The sequence below is a fragment of the Artibeus jamaicensis genome, unplaced genomic scaffold (genome assembly GCF_021234435.1).
Source record: "Artibeus jamaicensis isolate MK-2021 breed Jamaican fruit bat unplaced genomic scaffold, CSHL_Jam_final contig_387, whole genome shotgun sequence".
Classification (NCBI taxonomy): domain Eukaryota; kingdom Metazoa; phylum Chordata; class Mammalia; order Chiroptera; family Phyllostomidae; genus Artibeus; species Artibeus jamaicensis.
The window spans coordinates 537,807-559,729 of NW_026521812.1; the positions used below are offsets into that span (position 1 = coordinate 537,807).

The 21,923-nt window shown below is 40.3% G+C and overlaps 1 protein-coding gene across 3 annotated transcripts in view; it reads right to left on the reverse strand.

Annotated features, from left to right (window-relative positions):
- Positions 1 to 21,923, reverse strand: part of ARFGEF3 (ARFGEF family member 3) — a 171,502-nt gene that overhangs the window by 77,523 nt on the left and 72,056 nt on the right. Inside the window, exons 5-8 of one of the 3 annotated variants that reach the window (XM_037148813.2) lie at positions 21,827 to 21,895; positions 10,200 to 10,322; positions 6,693 to 6,735; positions 4,462 to 4,540 (exon numbers count right to left, since the gene is read on the reverse strand). In XM_037148813.2, coding sequence (XP_037004708.2) covers positions 4,462 to 4,540; positions 6,693 to 6,735; positions 10,200 to 10,322; positions 21,827 to 21,895 — 314 coding nt within the window. Of the gene's footprint in view, positions 1 to 4,461; positions 4,541 to 6,692; positions 6,736 to 10,199; positions 10,323 to 13,333; positions 13,466 to 21,826; positions 21,896 to 21,923 lie in introns of all 3 variants that reach the window. The other 2 variants (XM_053664860.1, XM_037148814.2) reach the window with 2 other exon arrangements.

Sequence of the window (21,923 nt, forward strand, 5' to 3'; positions counted from 1 at the left end):
TTTCATGGTTGTCTGGCCGTAGACAGACAAACCTATTTGAAAGGAGTGTGAGTTATGTTGCCTGGTCTTTTGTTGGGTGTTTCATGGCTGGCAGGCTGAGTATCTGCTGGTCTCACTTTCTGCTCGTCCCTGAACTTTTCCCCAGGCACATGGTTCACAGAGAACAACTCTCATGAGTGGACCAGGGGACGTGAGGGCAGAGCTGTGGCCTCTCCCGGCAAGGCTTCTGCCAGGCAATTGGGCAGCATGCTCTGGAGCTCTGGAATTCTTAGAGTTTTGTCTCATCTTGAACCATTTTGACTTGGCTTCTCTTAAAAGCAATTCAAATTTAGGTAGCAAGAGAAGGGAGGGAATGAAGCGACTGTAAGTAGAAGAGTGGAATGAGAACATGCGAGGTGAACACTTAGACTTGCCTTATTGATTCCAAGACAAGTTGGGTACAGATCCCTCTCTGACATTCTGTACTGGGAGGAGTGGGTGGTAGGGGATGAACAGGGAATGAATAAATCTTTTCCTAAGCCCAATTATCCTTCCAAAAATTCTTGAATTTAAACCTTGTGTAACTCAACTTGCCTAATATAGAATTCTATTAATACCATATCTGTAAGGCATGTGAGTTATTCCAAGCACCTGAATGCAGTTTTCAGGATCCTCCTGAGATGGCACATATCATGAGTACATACTCCTATAGAGCTGAAGCCCTATGAGGAATTTGAGCTTCGATTTTAGAAATGGTTGTTGAGGGGAAGTACTGACTATAGCATGATTTCAGAGAAAAAAGATTTAGATGGTAAGAGATGTGTCAAGTTTAGCTAGTAGAAATACAAGGAGTTGAGGAAGTAAAAATCAGAAGAAATTATAAGGGGAGTGAAAACTTAACCAGGAGAGCTAACAGAGCCAGCTGAGTGGCAGCAGTCAGGAACACGGTGCTACCTGGCCAGGTGGACTTAAAGGTCTGCCATTTAAACTGTACTAAGCATGCTGCACCCCCAGCTTCTCTGGCAATAGGACCCCCATCTTAGGGTAATGGAGTCGTGATGGAAAACACCAGATTCAAACAAGGCGAGCAGTATCCAGAAGCAGAATTACTGGAGAAGTGCATTGGAAAACCAAGCAAGATGATGAGAACCCTATAAAAACTATTAAGCTCTATATAACAATATGCCTGAAGTCTCCATGATCCAATGTCTAATCAGAGACCCTAGAAAAACACATATGTGTCACATAAGTTATTTTCCCCATTTAAAGCCAACTCTCAAGTCATATGGTTCAGAAATATTTTCTTTCTTTTTTTCAGTAACTGATAAAAGTCTACAACTTTTAATTTCTAATCTGTGTGTGTGTATTGTGATGTGTTTTCCTAATGACCTACAGTCAAATTTATGATGCAAGAAGCTCAATGTTCCTAACTGCATCATAAACCAGAACTAGTGCTGGCTATGCTGAAAGTAAACAAAGCATTTTAGGGCAAATACTTACCAAGTCATTCTTACATGCTAGGCACTGTGCAGTGAAAAAAATTCCACTTATACCAAACAGTATGTTTTAGAGGATGTCAACAATAAATGTTTATAATAATTACAAAGGCATAGACTTGGACTGTCCCAGGTAAACCAGGTCACGTGGTCACTGTACGGATGGCGGTCCCTGTAGCTGATATCAGAGCCACCCAAGTTTTAAAGAATCATGAACTTAAAGCCCTTACTGGATCTGGCTGAAGACTTTTTCCTAGGCAATCAACAAAGATACATTTTAAATCTATCATTTGTAGACCCACAGACTCATTCTGATTTAGTCTGATGGCTGGTTTTGAATCAATAATGGCATAGTCACCACGAGCTCCCCAACTTTTCTAGCACTTAAAACATTAAAAATTTTCCCTTAGTTTATTACGGAAAATAGTTTACATAATTTTCCTTATGTTCACTACTCAGGAAAAATAAAATGTTCAGAATATTGGTTTTCCTTCATCTGCAAAGTGGTGAACATAAACTGTATATTTTTCAAAGTTTTAGTGGTCTTTGTTCTATCCCCTCATAATGCTAAGACCCGAAGGGTGGAGCAGGGAGGGGAAGAAGCATCCTTGGCCATGGCCAACTGCCTCAGGCTTCAGCCAGCTGTGGTGTTCCACTGGTGAACATGAACCATTTCACAGAACACTGCCATCCAATGAGGGATCTCCACAGTGGGGATGGAACAAGATGAAAGCCAGTCAATAATTATGTCTGAACAGAGAATTTAAAAAAATTCTGTATGACCACAAAAATGACCAAATATCATGCAAGTGATTCCTGCTTGTTCCCCACTGACAACTCTGTCTCCCTTCTGTTCCTCCATCGGCTAGAAAAAAAACTTAGATGCCCAGTGCGGGGACTGTCTCCACTTTCTGACAGCAACTGATCCGTGGCCAGACCCTCACTTCTTTAACACCCCCTCCCCAAGTCACCTAACTCAAGTTCAAGTCCTATAATAAGCCCTCCTAGCTCTCTTTTACTGGATGTCCCATGGTTCTCTGCAGTGTACAGGTTCTGTCACTGCAGGTTAATAAACCCAAATCTGTCTGCCTCAGGTGCTCCTGGTGACCTCTGGCTGTTGGGATCATCATTTATTCAAGTGAATTTTCTCATCCAATCCTTACAAAACCCCTAATATATTTTATATGAGTACATTATATTACATAAAACATTATATAATAATTATGCTAATATTAATTATTTCATAGTAAACATAAGCTTAGGGTAGTTGAGATCTTTGCTCAAGGTCAAGAACTAGTAAAGGGGAGAACAGGGCTCTTACTCAACTAATTCAACAAAGATGATACAGTTGAGCCAAGAGTCATCGACACCACACATGATTATATCTTAGGAGGAAATAAGCCAATGAGAGTACATTCCAACTCTGGGATAACAGCTGGCTCTGCTGTGATGGAGAGGAACTGGGCAGGGGTGGGAAGGAGACAGCATTAGAAGAGATCCAAATGCTGGTGACTGATGGGTAAAGTAAATATACACCCATTCCAGCCAGGACACTGTTGAGAGTGAAGGAGGGTGATTATAATTGTGCACAATAGGCACAACTTGGGACTGTCCCAAGAAAATCAGGTCACATCAGAACCCTATAGATGGAGTCACTACAGTTGTTGTTAGCACCTTCACGTTAGGATAATACTCTGAGCCTCACCCTACTGCTCCAGCTCTCCATGGTCAGGGAAGATGGGAACCTGAGCAGGGTACAGGAGGATCCTTTTACATTCCATCCTCAGTTAGATGCACCCCTCCCAAGGGAACACCTTGCCCAAATCCACAGCCTGCCCAGGATCCAGGGATGGTAGCAATTTGCGGGCAGGGGTGTGGAAGAAGGTAAGTGCTATTTCTTTTTTTGTTTATACTACCTACATATTAAATGGGCCTCTTTATTTTTGTAAGTGCCTTATATTAAGAGAGCTTGATTCGGTTAAAATATACAGGTGATCCAGAGCAATGATAGAGCAGCTGATATAAAAACCATCTGGCAACAACTTTTAAGATTAATTCTAAACTCAGCTTAGAAATAATCCTGAGTTTATGAAGAAAACCAAACCAAAACCAAACATTAACAAAAGCAACTTTCCGCGGTGTTTCCAGTGAGGCGAGAGACCTCACTCACTCGTATTTGCAACTAGAGTACTTTTCCTGTTACTGCATATAAAGTTCTGCAAGTAGAAGTTTTCTGAATTATCAACTGTTTTAGTTGACAGTAAATAGTAGTTTAATGTTTTTCATACTCAACGAGCACTTCATAATCTCACTGTGTTGTAGAATTTTGTAGTTGGAAGGGACTTTTTATCTCATTTTGGAAAGTCTGGCCTTTTTATTTGGCTTTAAAATAGTTGCATAGATTATCTTATAAACTTGTTGCATGGAGATTTAGACTAGTGACATCATTGATTAAAGTGGCATAAAAATGACAAGTATATAAAAGTCAAAGTAATATGTCCTCTTTTAAAATATGTATGGGCATTCAGAGGCTCAGGAATGTAAGAAGAAAAAGAAAAAGAAAAGAAAAAGAAAACGAGAAAAGAAAAAGGCCGTGTGGTCCAACTCTGCTATTTAACAGAAGAGAAAGGTAAAATTCGTGGATAAGAAGACTCAGAGTCACAGCTGAGACGTCCAGACTAGGACAAGCCTTCACATCAACTAGCCCTTAGCCGACATTCATTCCATTCAGATCCACATGTGAGGGAATGAACTTTTCTTTGCAAGATACTGTTTCCCCATCTTTTCATCAGAAAATTATATCCATCAGGAAGAGTACTGAATAATGTAGGCTTGCCCAAGGTCACTGAATATTTTTCTCAGAAACGAATACCAATGGGAGGAACCATCGTCCCTCTACTCTGCTATTTTACATGATGTCACGGACAAAGGTTGCTTCGGTAATAGACCGTCAGTACATAGGAGCACGAACATGGAAGGCACTTACTTGATGGCGGCTTGTAGCTTCTCACACAGAACAGTGAGCACAGATACAAGGTCGTCACAGAGGGCCTCGACGGTCAACCCTTCAAACAGGAGGTCATAGGCATTAGACATCAGCAGGGGACTGGGAGCTCTCCCAATAGCCCTTCCCATCCTCCACTGTGGATGTTCTCAGGACTAAAAAGATGATTATCGGATTCTGAGCCTTCCCTAGGCCACTAAAATGCAATGTATTATAAATAATAATTCCTTTCCAAAATAAAACACTCAAAAGATAGTCAAGAAAATAGACTATTTCTTATAAAATTCATTTGTACTTAATGAAAGGATATTTGGTTAAAAAAAACAACACAATTTATAATGATTTTCTTAATATTTAGGCCAGTGGACTACACATGTATCCCTTATTCTGAATTCTTAATTTTCTGGGTTTTCTGAGAATTGTATCCCAAAGACATAAAATAGGGCAGTGTGGGAGAAAGGGAGGTCTTTCAAACCAGGAAGCTAGACAGAGGGCAAAATAACGTGGTCACCATCTTCCCCCACTTCAACTATTTGTCCAGCATCCTCAGAGCATGCGGTCTTAATGGAGCAACAGCCAATGTCAGAAAAAGAAAAAATAACCAAATGTGTTCACATCCAGAAGCTAGCAACAGAACTTCCACAGGAGCAGTGGAGTATCCTGGAAAGAAGCTGAAATCTGGGTTCCGCCTAAGTACTGGTCCACGGCTTGCGGGACTGCATAAGCTCAGGTAAGGATCAGTTTTCCTTTTGGCAAAACGAGGTAAATAATACCAATGACCCAGACTAATGGCTCAAGTGAGGTAACAAGCAGAGGCATTTGCTTTTTTATTAATAAAACCCTATACAGATCTATATAAATGTGGTTATTTGATGAATATATAAACAAATGCATGAATAACCATGAAGTCAAGGAAAACGGAGGGAAAATGGCAAGAGTGTGAGAGAGAAAATAAAAGTTGGAAAACGGCAGGGGAACAAGAAATAGCCAATCTTCAGCATTTATGATCTTAAATTGAGGGAAAAAGTGAGATATGGTAAGGTGCAATGATAAAATGTAGTTTAAAATAAATAAAACCCACAAATAGTCCTTAAACTCAATTTTAGATAAATTTCAAATGAGCCCATCAATTTTCTACTAACATATTTTTTAAAGGTGTATCTTTGAGCAAGAGAACTTTGACCTCCTTTTTGGTTTATAAAGTCATTCTGTATTCATGTGATGATTTTATGGGAACTGCGATTGACAGAAGAAAAGAAGGGCAGAAGATTTTGGAACTTTTCATTGGGAGCATTAAAAGGTGAAAAGGTTCAGTAGCACTTCTGATCCACAGCCCAAGGATACAGCAAGATGTGACTAAAACTATACACTGAAGCAATGCTTTAAAAAAATGACTTAAGATGCTTTGCTTTCTCATATCTTTCATGTACTTTTTCCCTAATTGTGGCTGCTTAGCTCTCTCACCTTTTCATTCCTTCTCTTTTTCATCTTCTCTTTACTCCACCCCTTCTCCCCATTGTTCACTGGCAAAAAATATTTTTAAAAAGCCAGTTTTTCCAATATTTTTAAAATTACTGAATGAAGTAATTTTAAAACTTACATTTCCATTTTTAATCAGATGATTTGAACTTTTCATCTCTTTCAGAAAACAATACTATCAAACATTTCTTAAAATATCAAACTGCTTATCAATTATATGTGGACTTCTATTTTTTCTTTTCCTGTGGGTCAGAATAAAAGTTCCTTACCTTGATTTCTGTCTTTCTGCAAGATTCCTTGTGAGGTAATTCATTTTCCCATTAAAACACTGGTACTTCACATACTTCAAGTGCAATAGCACTTTCTACCAGTCAGGTTTCCACAACCTTCTATCCATTCCCATTTTAACAATTGATAAACCTGATTTCACAAAGAACGAGGTTAACTACAGCCTCCAACAGGAAGGTCTACGAAGAGTTCATTTCTCTCCCACAGTTGGAGCAGGAATAGGTGTGGTTGGCATGAACAGGAGGAAGATGACAGAGCTGGCTCGGTCTTACCAAGTTGGTTCTTACGTACCAGTCGTAAGGCAAAGCTAAGCAGAAGCTCCAAGGGACTGGAGTGGGGAACTACCCTGAGAGCATCCTCATCTCCACATCCCCAACACCAAGCACGCAGGAGGCATTCCGATACCTGCTTTTTAAACTGACCTAGCAAAAAATCAAATTGAATACCTTGATTCCTGAATTCCTGTGGGACGTCTGGGTTTTCAATGATCTAGTAAGGGAAACACACACAGGACAATTAGTAGATTCAGGCAAGAAGAATCCCAACTCTTAAACAATGGAAAATTCTCGGAAACAAAATATCATCTTGAGCGCACAGGGCTCAGCTAGCTCACCTAAACTCACCCTCCAGGTCCTGATAGCATTTCATTATTTCTGGTATTTATGAAAAGATATGTCTGGAACTGAGCTCACCAGTTGTAAAAATAATTCATTCAAGAGTCCAGAAACTTCCTGGGAGGTAAAGCCCTGTGGTACACTTTATCATCCCAGGGTGCTGAGCTGTGGCTGGGGGCAATAAACTAAATAGCTGCGTTACCTCTGCACAGAGAGGAATATTACCAGGGTCACAGGCCACACTCTGATGGGCAACTAGAGAATACAGACTCTTTCTTAGTCATAGTGATCAGGTTTCTGATCAGGTTACTTCATAATCCAGGTGCAAAGATGATGGCTGGTCAGAAGCACCAGCTGCCTGTTTGATCGGGGAGCACATCAACTGCCAGTTCTCTGACCGGACCAACCCCTGTAGGCTGCTGCTTGGTAGACCTAGAACTATCAAGGGAAAGACAGAACCGTGAAGGTAGGGGGAACAGGAAGGGAAAGACATTTGCCAATAGTTAGATGGACTTCCCATTGCAGGGAGAATTCAGTGACTACGGAGCCTCCCACCTCTTAGCCCTGGGAGGTAGTAAGCGGGCATTTTCATGCTAATTTCCTACCAGACACTTGGCACTGTTTTTTTTCTAATTTGTTTATGAACACATATTTCTACTACTCTCTGTTCATTAATTTGCAAGCTCAGCTGCTTCCACACATTCCTTGCGAAATGCTATGTCAGTGTCTACAGCTCAGTACATGGCAAAATACAAGTTAAAAACATTTTCTGGAAGCAACACATTTGAATCATTTTTCAGGACAGGAGAACCAATACCACCTGCCCCTCCCCGCACCCGAGCATTTTTTTCCAAAGTGAGTGAATTTCAATTTAAGTGAGTGAATTTTAATTTCAATTTGTAATGGCTTTTGTATTTAAATAATTCAATAATAAAGCTTGATCATAACTTGCATTTCTGAGGATGCAAAATCAAGTTGTATAATCTGTACTTGGAAGTGGGGTGGGATGTGAGTAGACAGTAGGCTGAAGGTATAGTTCATGCGAATGCTTTTGGCATTCCAAATTAATTTTCTTTCCATTATATTTAAGTCTCCCTAATGCTGAGATGGCTTGCAATGTCTTTCCAGCGATGGGTCACGCTACACACCACACATCGTCCCCACTTAAAGGTAAGTGTCCCTCTATGGCAGAACACATAGTCCCCTTGGAGAGGACCTCACTATTCCTATGGACCATTCCCCTTTAATAGCTTTTTAAAAATAGTCATTCTTAGGTGGAAAACCAGTCTTTCTAGTAGACATCACAAGTACTCAAATATTAGCATACTGCAAACTGTATCTTTCTGGCACATGGAAACACCTCCAGGGACTGTGTGAGTAATAGAAAGGAAATAACAGGAAACACTAATTGTCTACGTAGTTTGGGATCTTGCCTCGGGTTGGGTGAGTCCAGATGGTCAGTGATGAGCTGGACTGGAAGACTGATTAGCCACACAACACACAGGACAGAGGCAGGCAGCCCTTGGCTTTGACGCTGCCCCCTGAAACTACAGCTGTTACCACCCTCACAAAAGAGCAACAGGAGCTGAAAGGCTGAGCCATTTGAAACCTGATACTCTCCCACTACAAAATGTAAACATAAGATTAAATGACTAACATAATTGCAATCACTTTGAAACTACACTGTATTAAATATTTCTTCTCAAAACATTAAGATGTCATTACCATTACAGTATTTCATCATGTTACCATTTAGCAAAGATTAAATATGACTGTATATTAAACATGAAGATTCTCAACATCTTAAGTTCATTTCCACTATGAACATTTTTTCTCTTACGTGTTTTCTACTTATCAATTTGAATTTCTTTTAAACTAATATTGCCACACCACAATATTAAAATGCTAGCATAAATAATTTTAACAAGGGTTATGCTAACATAGTAAAAATACCTAAAATTAAAATAATTGCTTTTTTAATAGAAATTTGGACTTTGGATATAGCAAACACAAAAGGAAAAATCAGTATTAATTTTTACGTGATTAGCATTGTCATTCTTTCAACACCAGCTGCAGAACTCATATTAATAACCTAGGCTGGGATTCAGGAGATGAGGGATTTAGTTCTGGCTCTTTCACTGATAAGCTCATTAGTTTCAGATTTCAATTTCATCTCCCTGGGCTTCATCTTCCTCATTTTGTTTTTATGAGGAATAAAAGAATTTGATCAGATAATCTCAAAAGTTCCACTCAACTCCATGTTTTTCTACAAATTACACAATTATTGAAGTTAAAAATTAGAAATATTTGAAGTTAAACATGGAATCTTAATGTCTGTAAAATTAATTTCTAAGTTATTTCAGACTGTTACTGAGATTTCCTATTCTAAAAAATAATATAGTGCTCACTCCAGAATATTTCTTGCAGATTTTAAAAGAACTTTAAACTGAGTTATTACAGAGACTGATCTAAAAAAAAATTTTTTTTGAAGAATCATCTCCTCATTAACATTCCCAGAAGATAATTTATGCAAGAAAACAATTACATTTACATTTTCCCAGGAACGTCTGTGGTCTGTTTGAGTTTAGAGCAAAAGGTCCCATAGGCTTTGGTGCCAGAAAGACAACTGATCCAGCCTCCCCCTGACAGCACTGTCGGGGGAAGCAGACCTTCAACCACAGTCTTTTACTCAACAAAAAGCCCCACATACACCAAACTTCAAAGCATGTAATTGATTTTGAATTTATTTCTGGTATTTGTTAATATGTCACAACACTTTTATATAATTTATTTAATCTGAGAATTTTTAAAAAATATTTTATTTATTTATCTTTAGATAGGAAGGGAAGAAGAGAAGGAGAGAAATATCAATGTGTGGTTGCCTCTCGTGAGTCCCCTGCTGGGAACTGGCCTGCAACCTAGGCATGTGCCCTGACTGGGAATCGAACCGCGATCGTGTGGTTCGCAGGCCCACGCTCAATCCACTGAGCTACACCAGCCAGGGCTTATCTGAGAATTTTTTAAATGATTTGCAAAAAAAGTTTTACGAAGGATTTTAAAATAACTAAAAAACCACAGAGACTAAGGAAAAAATAACTCTCAAAGCTTTGGAGTGAAACAGGTAAATATATATTTAAGGAACTTAATTTGTATAAATAAATGTTCTTCCAAACGAAACCAGCCCTTCCTATTGTTTCAGTAGGGAGCAGCCCTGGCAGGGGGTGGGGAAGGGGGACATGTGGCGTGGGGGGACATGTAGGATGTGGGACACGCAACATGCAGTGACACACAGAGACGATGGCAAGACCGTGACAAACATGTGGATATCGCAAGGCTCACCGTATTCTCCTGCCTTTGTCGTAACTGTAAAGTCAAGTCACTCAGCATTTGACTGAGAGTGGCCCGCACAGCAGTGTTTATACTACGCTGGTGACAGCTACATGTGTATGTCTCAATGCACACCTGGTAAAGAAATAAGATAGCAATACACACACTCCGTAGACAGCAGTTTATTACCAACATGCTTTCGAACTGACCGGAGAGGATATGAAATCCCTTGTAAGTGGAAAGTCAGCCTGATTTAGAACTAGTTATCCATGAATCCTACATGTATTTAAAAATCCTGGGCATTTATGTTTTGACTATGTAGGAAAAGTATTATTTTCCTAAAAATTATCCCTCTTAGAAACTTATTCTTCTGAGCACCAGAGGAGAATGCAATTTAATAATTTTTAGATATGCCAAATAATTTATTAACCCCTGAGTTCTGGGGTATGGGGCAGAGAGTTAATGAATGAAACCCAGTTTTCTGCTCTATAAGCAAGTTTGATCTCAGATTAGCTCTCTCTGTTCTCTGGTAAACTTGTTAAGGTGGATGTCTGTGTACTGGGCAGCATGGCTTCCAGGAAAACACACGCTGATTACTAAGCTGTATCTGAACTGGGAAAGCTGTGAATGAACTTTAAAATCGGGTGAGGAGTCACAGGTCTGAGGTTCCCTGAGTGACTCTTGCCATTGATCACATCCTCTGAGGCAGCTCTGTAAGCTCTCCTTGTGGAGTTACAGAGATATTGGTTCCTCTACACAGAGACCCTTGAATAACACAGGTTTGAATTTCTTGGGCACACCTACATATAAATTTTTTAAACTTATAGTATTGATAAATATAGTACAGTACTATAAATGTATTTTCTCTTCCTTGTGATTTTTACTAACATTTATTTGTCTTACTTTATTGTAAGAATATAGTATATAACACATATAACACAGAAAATATGTGCTAACCAATGTCTACCTTGTTGGTAAGGCTTCCGGTCAATAGTAGGCTATTAGTAGTTAAGTTTTGGGGGAGTCAGAAGTTTATATGTGGATTTCCTATCACACTAGGGGACAGTGCCCCTAACTTGCGAGCTGTTCAGGAGTCAACTGTAGGTGAAACATGTGATTCCTAAGCCAAGGTGACTGCCCTCATCTTCTTGCTCCTAAGCTGACATCTGAGAGCAAGAAGCTACTCTCAGTACTGGGTGTGAGGCCCCCTGTGAAAGACAAATGCCTGCCACTGACCTGTGTCTGCTCCCTGTCTACACCCTGCTGAGGGTACACAACGCCAGTTGTGGTCTACTTGGGTCTGGTGAATCTGAATGTCCGGCGGAACCTGAGGAGGCCCCCTGATGGCCGCCGCCTGGAGAAATCCCAACTTGTGGGGAAAAAAATCCCTGACTTGAAGATGATGATGCTCTGTGACATGACTTCCAGACTTTATCGCCTCCAAGTCCTCTGAAAGGTGTAGGGACCGGCCTGACGACAAACACATGCTTTAACCCGGCCCACTTTTTTCTCAATAACGTACATGCTACCTTGCCACTTTCCCAAGTGTATTTAGACCTATGAGAAAAAAAGAAGGGGTGCAGGTACCTAAACTATTTTTCTAGGGATAACTCCAGGATTATCTATGTTAAAAATACTGATCCTCACCTAAATGTCAGTTGGAATTTGGTGACTGATAACTGAGATGGGAGACAGACTAAATGGTAACCCCTGTTGCTGCTGATGCTTAAGCTGGAGTTTCCATCAGGCCTCCCTATAATCACCTTTTTGGTAAAATTAATTAGGTAAAAGTAAATATTTTCTAACAGTTTATCTCCCAATGCATGCTTACTATTCTAACAGAGTATTTAAAACTTAAAAGTTTATTGGAAGTTGATTTGGATTTATTTAAGTGAAAAAAGTAAGAGCAAGTTCCAAAATATTTATTTTTCAAACTACCATTTAGGGCATGTTAATTTCAAATTCATTTTCTCAAGTGATCATGGATTTTAATGTACTTGAAGGTACCATTTACACATACTTAGAAAAAAAGTGTTTTAATCCAGAAAGGCCTTTACTTTTGCATGTGATAAAATAGTTTAAAAGCCTTGAAAGTATGTCTAAATGAGTGCAGTGTCTCACTTTAATGAAACCAAATTCTCCACAGTTTAATTAGGCACTCTGGTACTATTAATAGATCAAAATTCAAGTTTTCTTTAAAGCTTGCATTTTCCCAAGAAATCCTTATAACTGTTGATCTTTCAAGTCTCTAAGCTTAAATTTCAGGAGAAACGTGAAGTCTATAAGCATTAAGGATAAAAGAGTAGCTATTTTGAGAGCTGAACTACACACTTCATATCAATATAAACACAATTCTGCTGAACACTAAGAGCCATAGCTGCTACAAAACCTTCCTTTCAAAATCACATCAGTCACTTTCGACCCATGAAAGACAGCACACATGAGGGACTGGATCTTAAGTAGCACAAACAGTGTGCTGTGTACAGACAACTTCCCAAGTACCAAACAGACTTCTTCAACTTTGAATGTCCCCACCACTCTCAGTGGTTAGAGGTATAAGCATGGAAATGACTTGTTGCAGGAGGCATTTTATTAAGGGAAAGGGTAAACATGTTTACTCTGCTTTAAAAAAATAAAGGATTCATCTAAAAAGCTCATCCTGCCAAAGTTGGGAGTATAAATACTGCACGTGAAAAAAAGGTATCTTTTTAAATATAAAAATGAGCATGTGTGTGATAATCTTGCTACCCAGAAGAAATGCTTTCAGCTATCCTGACATGTTCTAAAAAAAAGTTTCTTACACTTACTATATTAATAAAAAATGCTAAAATGGTAAGGTTTATAGAACTAGGGATTCCATGATAAACCTGACCACTGTATTAAAGTCCAATGATTTTTTACTTTGTGAATGTTCTTTGTTTGTTACTATGGGGCAGTGCTAAAATGAGCACACTGAATCAGAGAAGCCAAGAAAATACCAAGTCCAAATGCAGGCTGAGTTTCTGAGAAAGGGCTCATGAATTTCTTCTTTCATATCTCCAAGGTCACTTCTACATCCCATGCCCTCTGCTTTCGTAGTGTAGACTGACATTAAAAAGCCTCAGTCCTGGACCTCTGCCTGAGGCTCAAAGGACCACGTCCAGTACCTTGTGAAAAGCCACAGGGCCCTGATCGTCAGGGAATGCACGAAGACACAGGGCAGTGAGGACTTTCATAATGGACATTTTGATCATTTCATGCATTTGTGGACATCCAGCTTTACGGCATGCTAAACACAACTGAGAGCAAAAACAAACTGTTAGTGAGGCAAAACAAACCCAACAGCAGAATGAAAGAACAAAAAAACCCAAGTCTGCAAGCCATTCATAGCAATAAAAGCTGTATGTCATCGAGTAAGTAGACTGATAAATAACAGTACTAGGTTACACCCAGGGTGGAATCACTATCATTACATATAAAGGAGCAAAGTGAAAGGTAGCAGATAGTCAATATTGGTCAAAGTGATAAATTTTAAAACAGCTTCCACAGTAGCAATTTGCTTAACTTTGCAAAATGCATATGAGCTTCACTTTGTTAAACTGTGCATTTACCTTCTCTTTCCTATCTGAATGGGGTTAGTGGCACAAGTGAATGATGCTGAGTAGTGAGTTCTATAAAGAGAATAGCTAGGAGGTTTTCAACTGGAGCATTTTTACAGAGATAAAAATAATTTATCTCCATAAAAGAAAAAGGATTTTTAAGACTAAGCTATAAGAAAGCAGAACTGTCTTTATACAGGGAAGACTATGAGTGCTTATTGATCACATTAGAACCAAGGAAAATTGTGCTTAACATACAAGTCAAAAGAAGATGTTGAATCACAATGACAACTCAGTGACCAGGCTGATTCCAGGTGAAGAGCGGTAACAGGTGGGTGTGTAACAGGAGGCATTTCAGAAAATGGGTCCCGCTGATGCAAACACACAGGTGCACAAGCACAGGGTGAGCTCAAAGTCTGAGCACCAAGCTCAGGTAGCAACATTTGCTGGTTTTCCTTTTGGATCTCACTTAAAAGGAAATTCTTAAAGTGCCACAGGGCATACATGGAAAACTCTGATGATCACTTCCCTCTTTCTTGTCCATGTTCTCCTTGGCTTTACTGACACTAAGTTGGATTAAGACACCTCAGCCCATCAACTCCTGCACCTTCTCAGGCAGAGCCTGCTGCTGGATCTATGCAGGTGCTACTAAATTTCAGCATCTGCCCTCTGAACCAGCCCAAAAGGAAGTAGAGAGGGCCTCTGCATTGCTCTGTGTGTCTTCTAATTCCAAATAGGTTCTTCAAGAGCCACGCAAGTCAGAGATTAAAGGGAAGTGTGGAAATTTCTTGCAAAACAACCAGGTTGCTCACAGCCTATCTGGCAGTAAATAGCCGAAGAAAAGAAACCCGAGAGGAGACAAACCAGAGTCAGTAAAGACACTGGCCCACACAGAAGAAAAGAAAGGGTTTCCAAAAGGAAAAGTGGAGAAAGAAATGGGATTTCCTTACTCCAGTGGCCTTGGCTAGTTTGAGACCATGGTCTGGCCTCTTCTGGTCACTTCTCTTGCCAGGAGGTAGGGTGACTCCCCCAGCCTTACAGAGAACTTAACAAATAAGATGCTTCCAAGAAAAATGGCTCAAGCCATCTATATACTTTTCTTCTGGATTATATCTGGAGACTATCTGCTCCTTAATTGTAGAATACTTTATTTGAGGTATGTCTCAGAAATCATTGAACTAAAAAAACCAAAGGTTCCATCGAACATTTCAAGAATTGTAAGACATGTCAATTTAAAAAACACTTTAATGACAACTAGAACTTTTAATTGAAATCTTTGACAGCAGGTCTTAACCTCACTATTTTTGAAGCTCCGTGGGGGTAACAAGTAGAACTAAATGAAACTGAATTTCAGATCCCCTGATGGTAATATAATGCTCGGAAAAGATAAACTGGGCATCAGTGTAGAAAGATACCAAAGAAAGTGGCATATACCTAATGGTCACTTGAATCTATAGTCACAAAAAAGGTAAAATTCATCAATACTTCTGCTTCATGTGTAAAAACACCATACAGCTATTATTAATTAAATGCCCTGGTAAAGGTCCTAGGTGAGTAAGACTCATAAGAATTTCAGCCAGTTGCCGACATTATCATGAGTCTACTGATATTTTCTAAGATGAAGATTACCAGGAAGCAATAGAGCACTGTGGTCAACAGCACATATTTGAGATGTAAAGAGTCTGGATTTGAATGTCTAGCCACAGAACCTTGGATAAGCAAATTAACCTCACTTTCCTTGGGATTCTTTATCTAGTTTGGTTGTGGTAAAGATTAAAAGACGCTGTGTGAAAAATGCTGCTACAGATACACCCTAAGGACTCAACTATTAGTAGCTGCTATTATTACCAAGTGTTTTGGAATTGAGCAGTGGGTGGATTGATGACATGAAAGAGGAAGGTCCCTGAAAGAGTCTTAAAGAACGAAAAAATGGTCTTTGAGAGGGAATTTACTTAACCTGACAGCATGCCACGGAATCAAAGAGTAGAAGTTTCCCATAAGTTAAAAAGATCAAACCAGAAAATACCCATGTACAAACTAGACTTTGTCACTTTGAGAACATCTCATAAAGGAATCTTTAGCAGGCATGAGAATATGCTCCAAATTTTTCTAATGAAACGACATCATTAACCACCTTCAGATTAGCTTCATAGAGCTTCTGCGTACAGTACCATCTTTTTCTTAAACCTAAGACCTGGGCAATTGGTATTCCCACAGCTTTTCCTCTATTAAGATAACGAACCTTGGAAAACACATATCTGCCTATCTGGGCATTATAGGAAGAGAAATCTTGGGCCCAGTTCTCAATCAATAAAGAGAAGAATTATGTATTTATAGTGGAATTTTACAAATGACATTTGATAGACCTGGACAAAAACATGTTGAATATTTCATAATTCTCCACTTCTAAGTCCAGTGGTATTTCTAATTCCTCCCGTATCACGGAAGACCCTGTACTGAAAAAAACTTTCTTTATTGCAGTTTAATTAAGCAAGTTAAGTTAGACACACACAATTGAAGGCTGTTGCCCTCTTATTTACATTTTAAATGCTTAATGATCCTTGTATAGTTTCAGCTGCACCTTGGGGAAAATAGCCTCATTTTTCATACTTAAGTACACATCCCATTTCCTGATCAACAGATTTCAAGCTGAGCACTATTGTTGAGTAACGGTCAATGCAGACCAGAGTATGACAGAAAAGTGTGTGTGGATTCTTCCCTAATGTTTCCACAGTAGATTTAAGTGGTTTATTTTATGGTGTTTTTAAAAATAAATTATTTCCCTAGCTGTATTAAAAGTGACAAGAGGAGAAAAGGTCATTTTTTTTTAAATGAAAGACTTATCTCTATGAAAAGTTCAGATACAACCAAGAAAGCTTCCTGGAGCTAAGGGGTAGTTTGAGGCTGAAATGTCCTGCTTCAAAAATAGAAACACAAATTTCCAAAGGCTGAATTAGCAGGGGGAAAGCACCGGAGAGGGCGCAAAAATCAGTGGGTGTCAGTAAGTCTACAGAACACCATTATTTTTTACGGCAGGCAGTATAACTTTCCTTTTGGTGATGAAAAAGCTTTTCTTAAGTGATTTCTGTGATGGAAATTCAAAGGCTGTAAGCTATTTTGCAAATTCAAAAAGATATATAAAATGAAGGCCTGTAAGAAATATGTTCATTCCTATCTCATGTGTGTGACGTAAATAATGATTTCAGATGATTCTACTATTGTCCTTTCTTAAAGTACCTACACATTATTCATTTAATAGTCTAATATTTATAACTACTCATCCATATACTTACATTTATAAGTTGTTATTATGCTATTCATATAAATAGACTCACTCCATGGTCTTCTTATGCCAGAGTACATAAATACAGATTGAGTGGGGGGCATTTCCCCTCTTTTTTAAAGGCTGACCCTGTGTCTTGTTGGTGCAAACACATACTCAAAGAAACAGTGCAATAGCCCTGTGGTAGAATCAATTGTTAAAGCACTTGAGAAACACATTTGATGTATATCAAGTACTGGTAAATGGGAGGGAGAAAGTGTGAAGGTGATTTGGCAGGAGAAGAAGATGAAAGGCAAGGGGGATCAAAAGCCTGTACTTATTGAAGGGCTGCCATCAAGAGGACGCTGTTGCTCTGTGGGGACTCCATACTTCCTGGGGAGGTCTGATTAGCCAGGGCAGAGGCAAGGCAGCCGTCACCTGGGTGTCAGCCGCACCTGATCTCTAGATCTCATTTTCATGAGATCATGCCATATTTACTTGTAGCAGTGCTTCTCAAACTTTAATACACATAGGACTCATTGAGGAAATCTAATAAGACAGATTCTTATTCATTAGTCTGGGTAGGGGTCTGAGGGGCTGTTGCCCATGCATTTGGTGGGTGGACCACACTTGAGGTCTCAGAGCACGACAGCGGACTTCAACGAAATGGCTTTACAGCAAAGCTTGGCTGCAGGGAACAGTAGCTACTAGAGCAGTGACTCTCAACTTGACTTCTACTGTAGAATCATAGGGGGTAGGTGGGCTTTTACACAATTTTCATGCCTAGATCCTCCAAGACCAAAAACTCAGAAATTCTGGGGCAACCCTAGGCTTCTTACCTGTGCTGACACTTCCTAGGTGATTCTAATGTGGAGACTTCGATGCAAACCACTGCCTTAGAAGTAGGGACTCTAATGCTTTGCCACTATAAGTATCCCAGAGGTCAGGAGAGTAAAGAGGAAAGGTCAATGTTTAATCAAATAACTACTAAAAATAGTCAACCTTCTGCAGGAACCTAGGCAACCTTTGGTTAAGCCTACCTCCTGTTCTGATCTTTAATCACTGTCCGCTGTTAACGGAGGCATATTACTCTCTTAATAACAAGATGTATTTTAAAGATGAAAGGCAAGATGAGTTTAATTTCAGAGTAGCTGCATCTGCAGGGTATTCATGCCTGAACATGGTTTGTGATGAGGACAGGGTGGCCCCCAAGGGTGGGCTGTCCAAGCGAGCTAATGACGACAGCACATATGGCAGGTATCCTGACCGGAAGCTTGGTCACCTACTGCTCTGGCATCTGATTCAACCACTTCCTAAAGCCTGGCTTCTGGAAAGTTAATGAACCTCTCTCCGTGTCACCTTGCTCACCTGTAAAATATGGATAACGACATTCCTGCTTCACAGTGTGGTTATGTGACTTATAGGATTTAACACAGTTAACATTCTTAGAACAGTGCCTGGCAGAGGACAAATGCTAAACACATATTAGGTGTGGCCAAAGGACACGCTCTCTGAGTGTATATATGGTCTCTTGCCAGAACAAGTGATGTTGTATGTTTTTGAGGCTCCTCAGAATTACTGACTCTGAGAGGGAATGGCTGCAGAGAGCCCAGAGTGAGAACTAAGCCTGGTAGAACTGTGCTGAAGTGCGGCCTCATCTGATGAATAAAGGCTCGCCATTCTCATCAGCAGGAGGAACACTCTCCAGGGTGTTTCTTTGGTGGCTTTTTGATCGGTACTGGATAGAGTGACCTCCTGGCTGGGGCACCTGTAGTGCTCGTCATGCTCACAAACCACTCGGCCTCCCTCGGTCTTCTGGCAGGTAGACATCCTTACCCACAGACTGGCCAGGCAGGAGAGCGGGATTCTTCCTCTTTTGAAGGTGATGTCCATACCAAGTCCAGAGGGGCCGTTTGCACATTGCCGTTTATCAAAAGTGCTTTGAAGTGGTGACTCTTGTGCTCATTAAAAAGCAGTCTCCCTATCCTCGCTGTACTGGAGAATCTTCCAGAATGTCCAGTCACCAGAGCAGAGTGGTGGATCTCAAAGAGGCTCGGGAGAGGGGCAGCCTAAGTCACAAGTCCTGCCATAGACAGGGAGGTAAAAGGATCTTCCTGTGAGCCTAAAAGTATCTTCTAGGAGCCTGCACATTGCAAAGGGAAGGCCACCACTCTCAAACTCAGGATGAAAAGCTTATATTTAAAATCTTTACCAAGTTCTTCTTCCTTCAGAGAAAGAATCCCAGGCCTTCATCACGAACAGTAAGTCAAAGCTGCCACTGTAGGTAACAGGTTTTCCTATGGTCTGACCCCTGCTTCCTTACCTGCACACGAACAAACTCTTTTCCAACCAGGAAATCTCAGAGTGCTCAGGCAGGATGAGAAAGGGGAGTGAGCTTTGTTACTGTTCTCTTGGGAAGCTGGCCCATCGATGACCCATCCTTTCAGGGTCATGGCCATAACATTACTGAGTGGTAACTTGGACACCACCATCAGCCTGGAGTTCCATAATGGCATTTACTGACGAAGCATTTACTGTGTGGCCAGACCTGCACAGAAAGCTATTTGCATGGTTGCTATTTTTTTTGTCCAATTGGCACAACCTCGCTGTGGGATTGACTCTGTTAGCACTGCTTTTGCAGAGAACTGCCAGAAGCCAGGGCAGTATCCAAGGAAACACGCTGGGGGTGGATGAGCTGCATTTACACCTGAACATGGCACTCCAGAGGCCCTGCTTCTACCTCCAAGCTGCAGGCTGGTGTCTCTCTTGGGCTGAGAGTTTTCTTCAAAAACAAAAAAGTTTTCTTTTTCTCTTCTAGGTTTTGGTAAAGACGACCATGCTTTGCTGTCTCACTCTCTCCAGACAGGCCTGCCGAGTCCTTACTCCTGCACCCCAATCCCTCAGGGAACACCCTTGACTTAGGTGGTCCATGGCAGCACGTGTCCAGTGTTCAGGAGTTACACCCCCAGTCTTTCAAATTCTTATTCAAACACTGGTTCCTGCGAGGATGATAAAGGTGACCTACTCCTCCTCTCTAGGGACAGCCAGGGCTTCCTGGTGGCCCTCCCCACAACTGAGGTTCTGCAACAGCCTGTGCCTTCTACCACCAGCCCCCGGGGGACTGCTGGACAGTGACATGCTGCACTTCCCTTCTCATCCTTCACACAGCAAAGGACTGATGAGCCTGCCTCTTACACGTCATCCTTGTTTCTTGCTGTGATCAAAAACTATATTTGTCATTTTAAAAGCAATGGGGTACCTAAAATAGTCAGATTCTGAGAAACAGAGAACAGAATGGTGATTGCCAAGGGCCGGAAGGGTAAACAGAGAGGCACTACTACTCAGTGGGTATGGAGTTTCAACTACGTGAGACAAGTTCTAGAGATCCGAGCCACAACATTGTGCCTACAGGTGACATTACTGTATTGCACACGTAAAGTTTAAGAAGGTGGATCTCATTCTAAGTGTTCTGACCACAACGAAAAAAAAAGTGAACTTGCCAATAATAAGAGTACCCATAGGTATCACTTAAAATTCAACTTAAAATATAGTGATAGCTATTCTCTTTCTTTGCCTATGCAGAGTAAAACATGTAAGTGTGTTAAAGAAAAGTGTCCTTTCCATGTATATAAATACACATTTGGGAGTTGATTTATATTGTAGTGAGAGGTCAGCTAACTATCTGCTTCTTTTTATTTTGATAGACACATAAAAACGTTATGTGTGCTCAATAATTCTTTCTTAATTTTCACCTTTTAATGGCACACAATTCTGTAAAAGCCCATGAACTGGCCAATATAAATACTACCCACATGAGGTGATAGGTAGGTTAATTAGCTTGATTGTGGTGACTATTTCACAGTGTACACATATATCAAAACACTGAGTTGTACAGCTTAAATATATGCATTTATTTGTCAATTATATCTCAATAATGATGAAGGAAAAGGATGAAAAAAGAAAACCTGCCCAAAGTGCTTAGCATCTACCTGGTATCCTCAATAATAGTAATCATTATTTTAAAAACAAAAACTCATGAGCACTAAGAGGCTTTCTTTCTCTCCATAATTTCAGAATGCAAAATACCATTGCTTTGTTAAGGTCTGAAGTGCACTCTTGTCAAAATATACAAACCCTAAAGACATTCTTTTAAAGAAATTGAAGAAAAACTATTCTAAGTATATTAAAGTATAGTTTTGGAATGATAAGTTTTCCAAAAGCCAAAGGTTTATGCCAGACAGTCAAGAGGCCAAGTTTCCTGTTAGACACACTCTTGGAGTGAAGGAAGGTTCTATTACTCTAGGCTGTAGTACAGGTGGAAAGGGAAGGCTTTCCAAAGATAGCTACAAAATGCATCCATTCGTTGGGGTTTAGGAGACAGGAATGGAATTTAATCAGTTAACATCTCTCTAAATCCATACTTGGTTTTTAAAAAAAAAACTTTAAAAAAAGAAGTCAAATACTTTTCAGTTAACCTTAGGGAAAACAGACTCAGACTGTATCTGAGACGCAATGTGGCAAAGTCGGGAGAACCAGTACTGTTATTTCCAGGGTTAAAGCCCAGAGTTAAGCAACACAAAGCATGCAGAACACCATGACTCAGGACGATGGAGCGCACAGCCTGCTTCCCACAGATCTAGTCCTTAGTAGAAATTCCCCACGATCAAGATCAGGGAAGGGCTCACCCCACTGCTGGGCTCTGCTCCACCCCAATATTTATGCCAGCTGGGGTAACGCAGCTGTAAGCAAGCAGCACAAACGCAGGTGCACTTGGGGCTGAGGGAGCCTCAGATACTCACCTCCGCGATCTTCAGCACGGCACTGCCATTCAGGTCAAATGTTGGGGTGTAGGTAATGCAGAGTAAAACCTTTACAAAAAAGGAGGTGAAGGAAGAA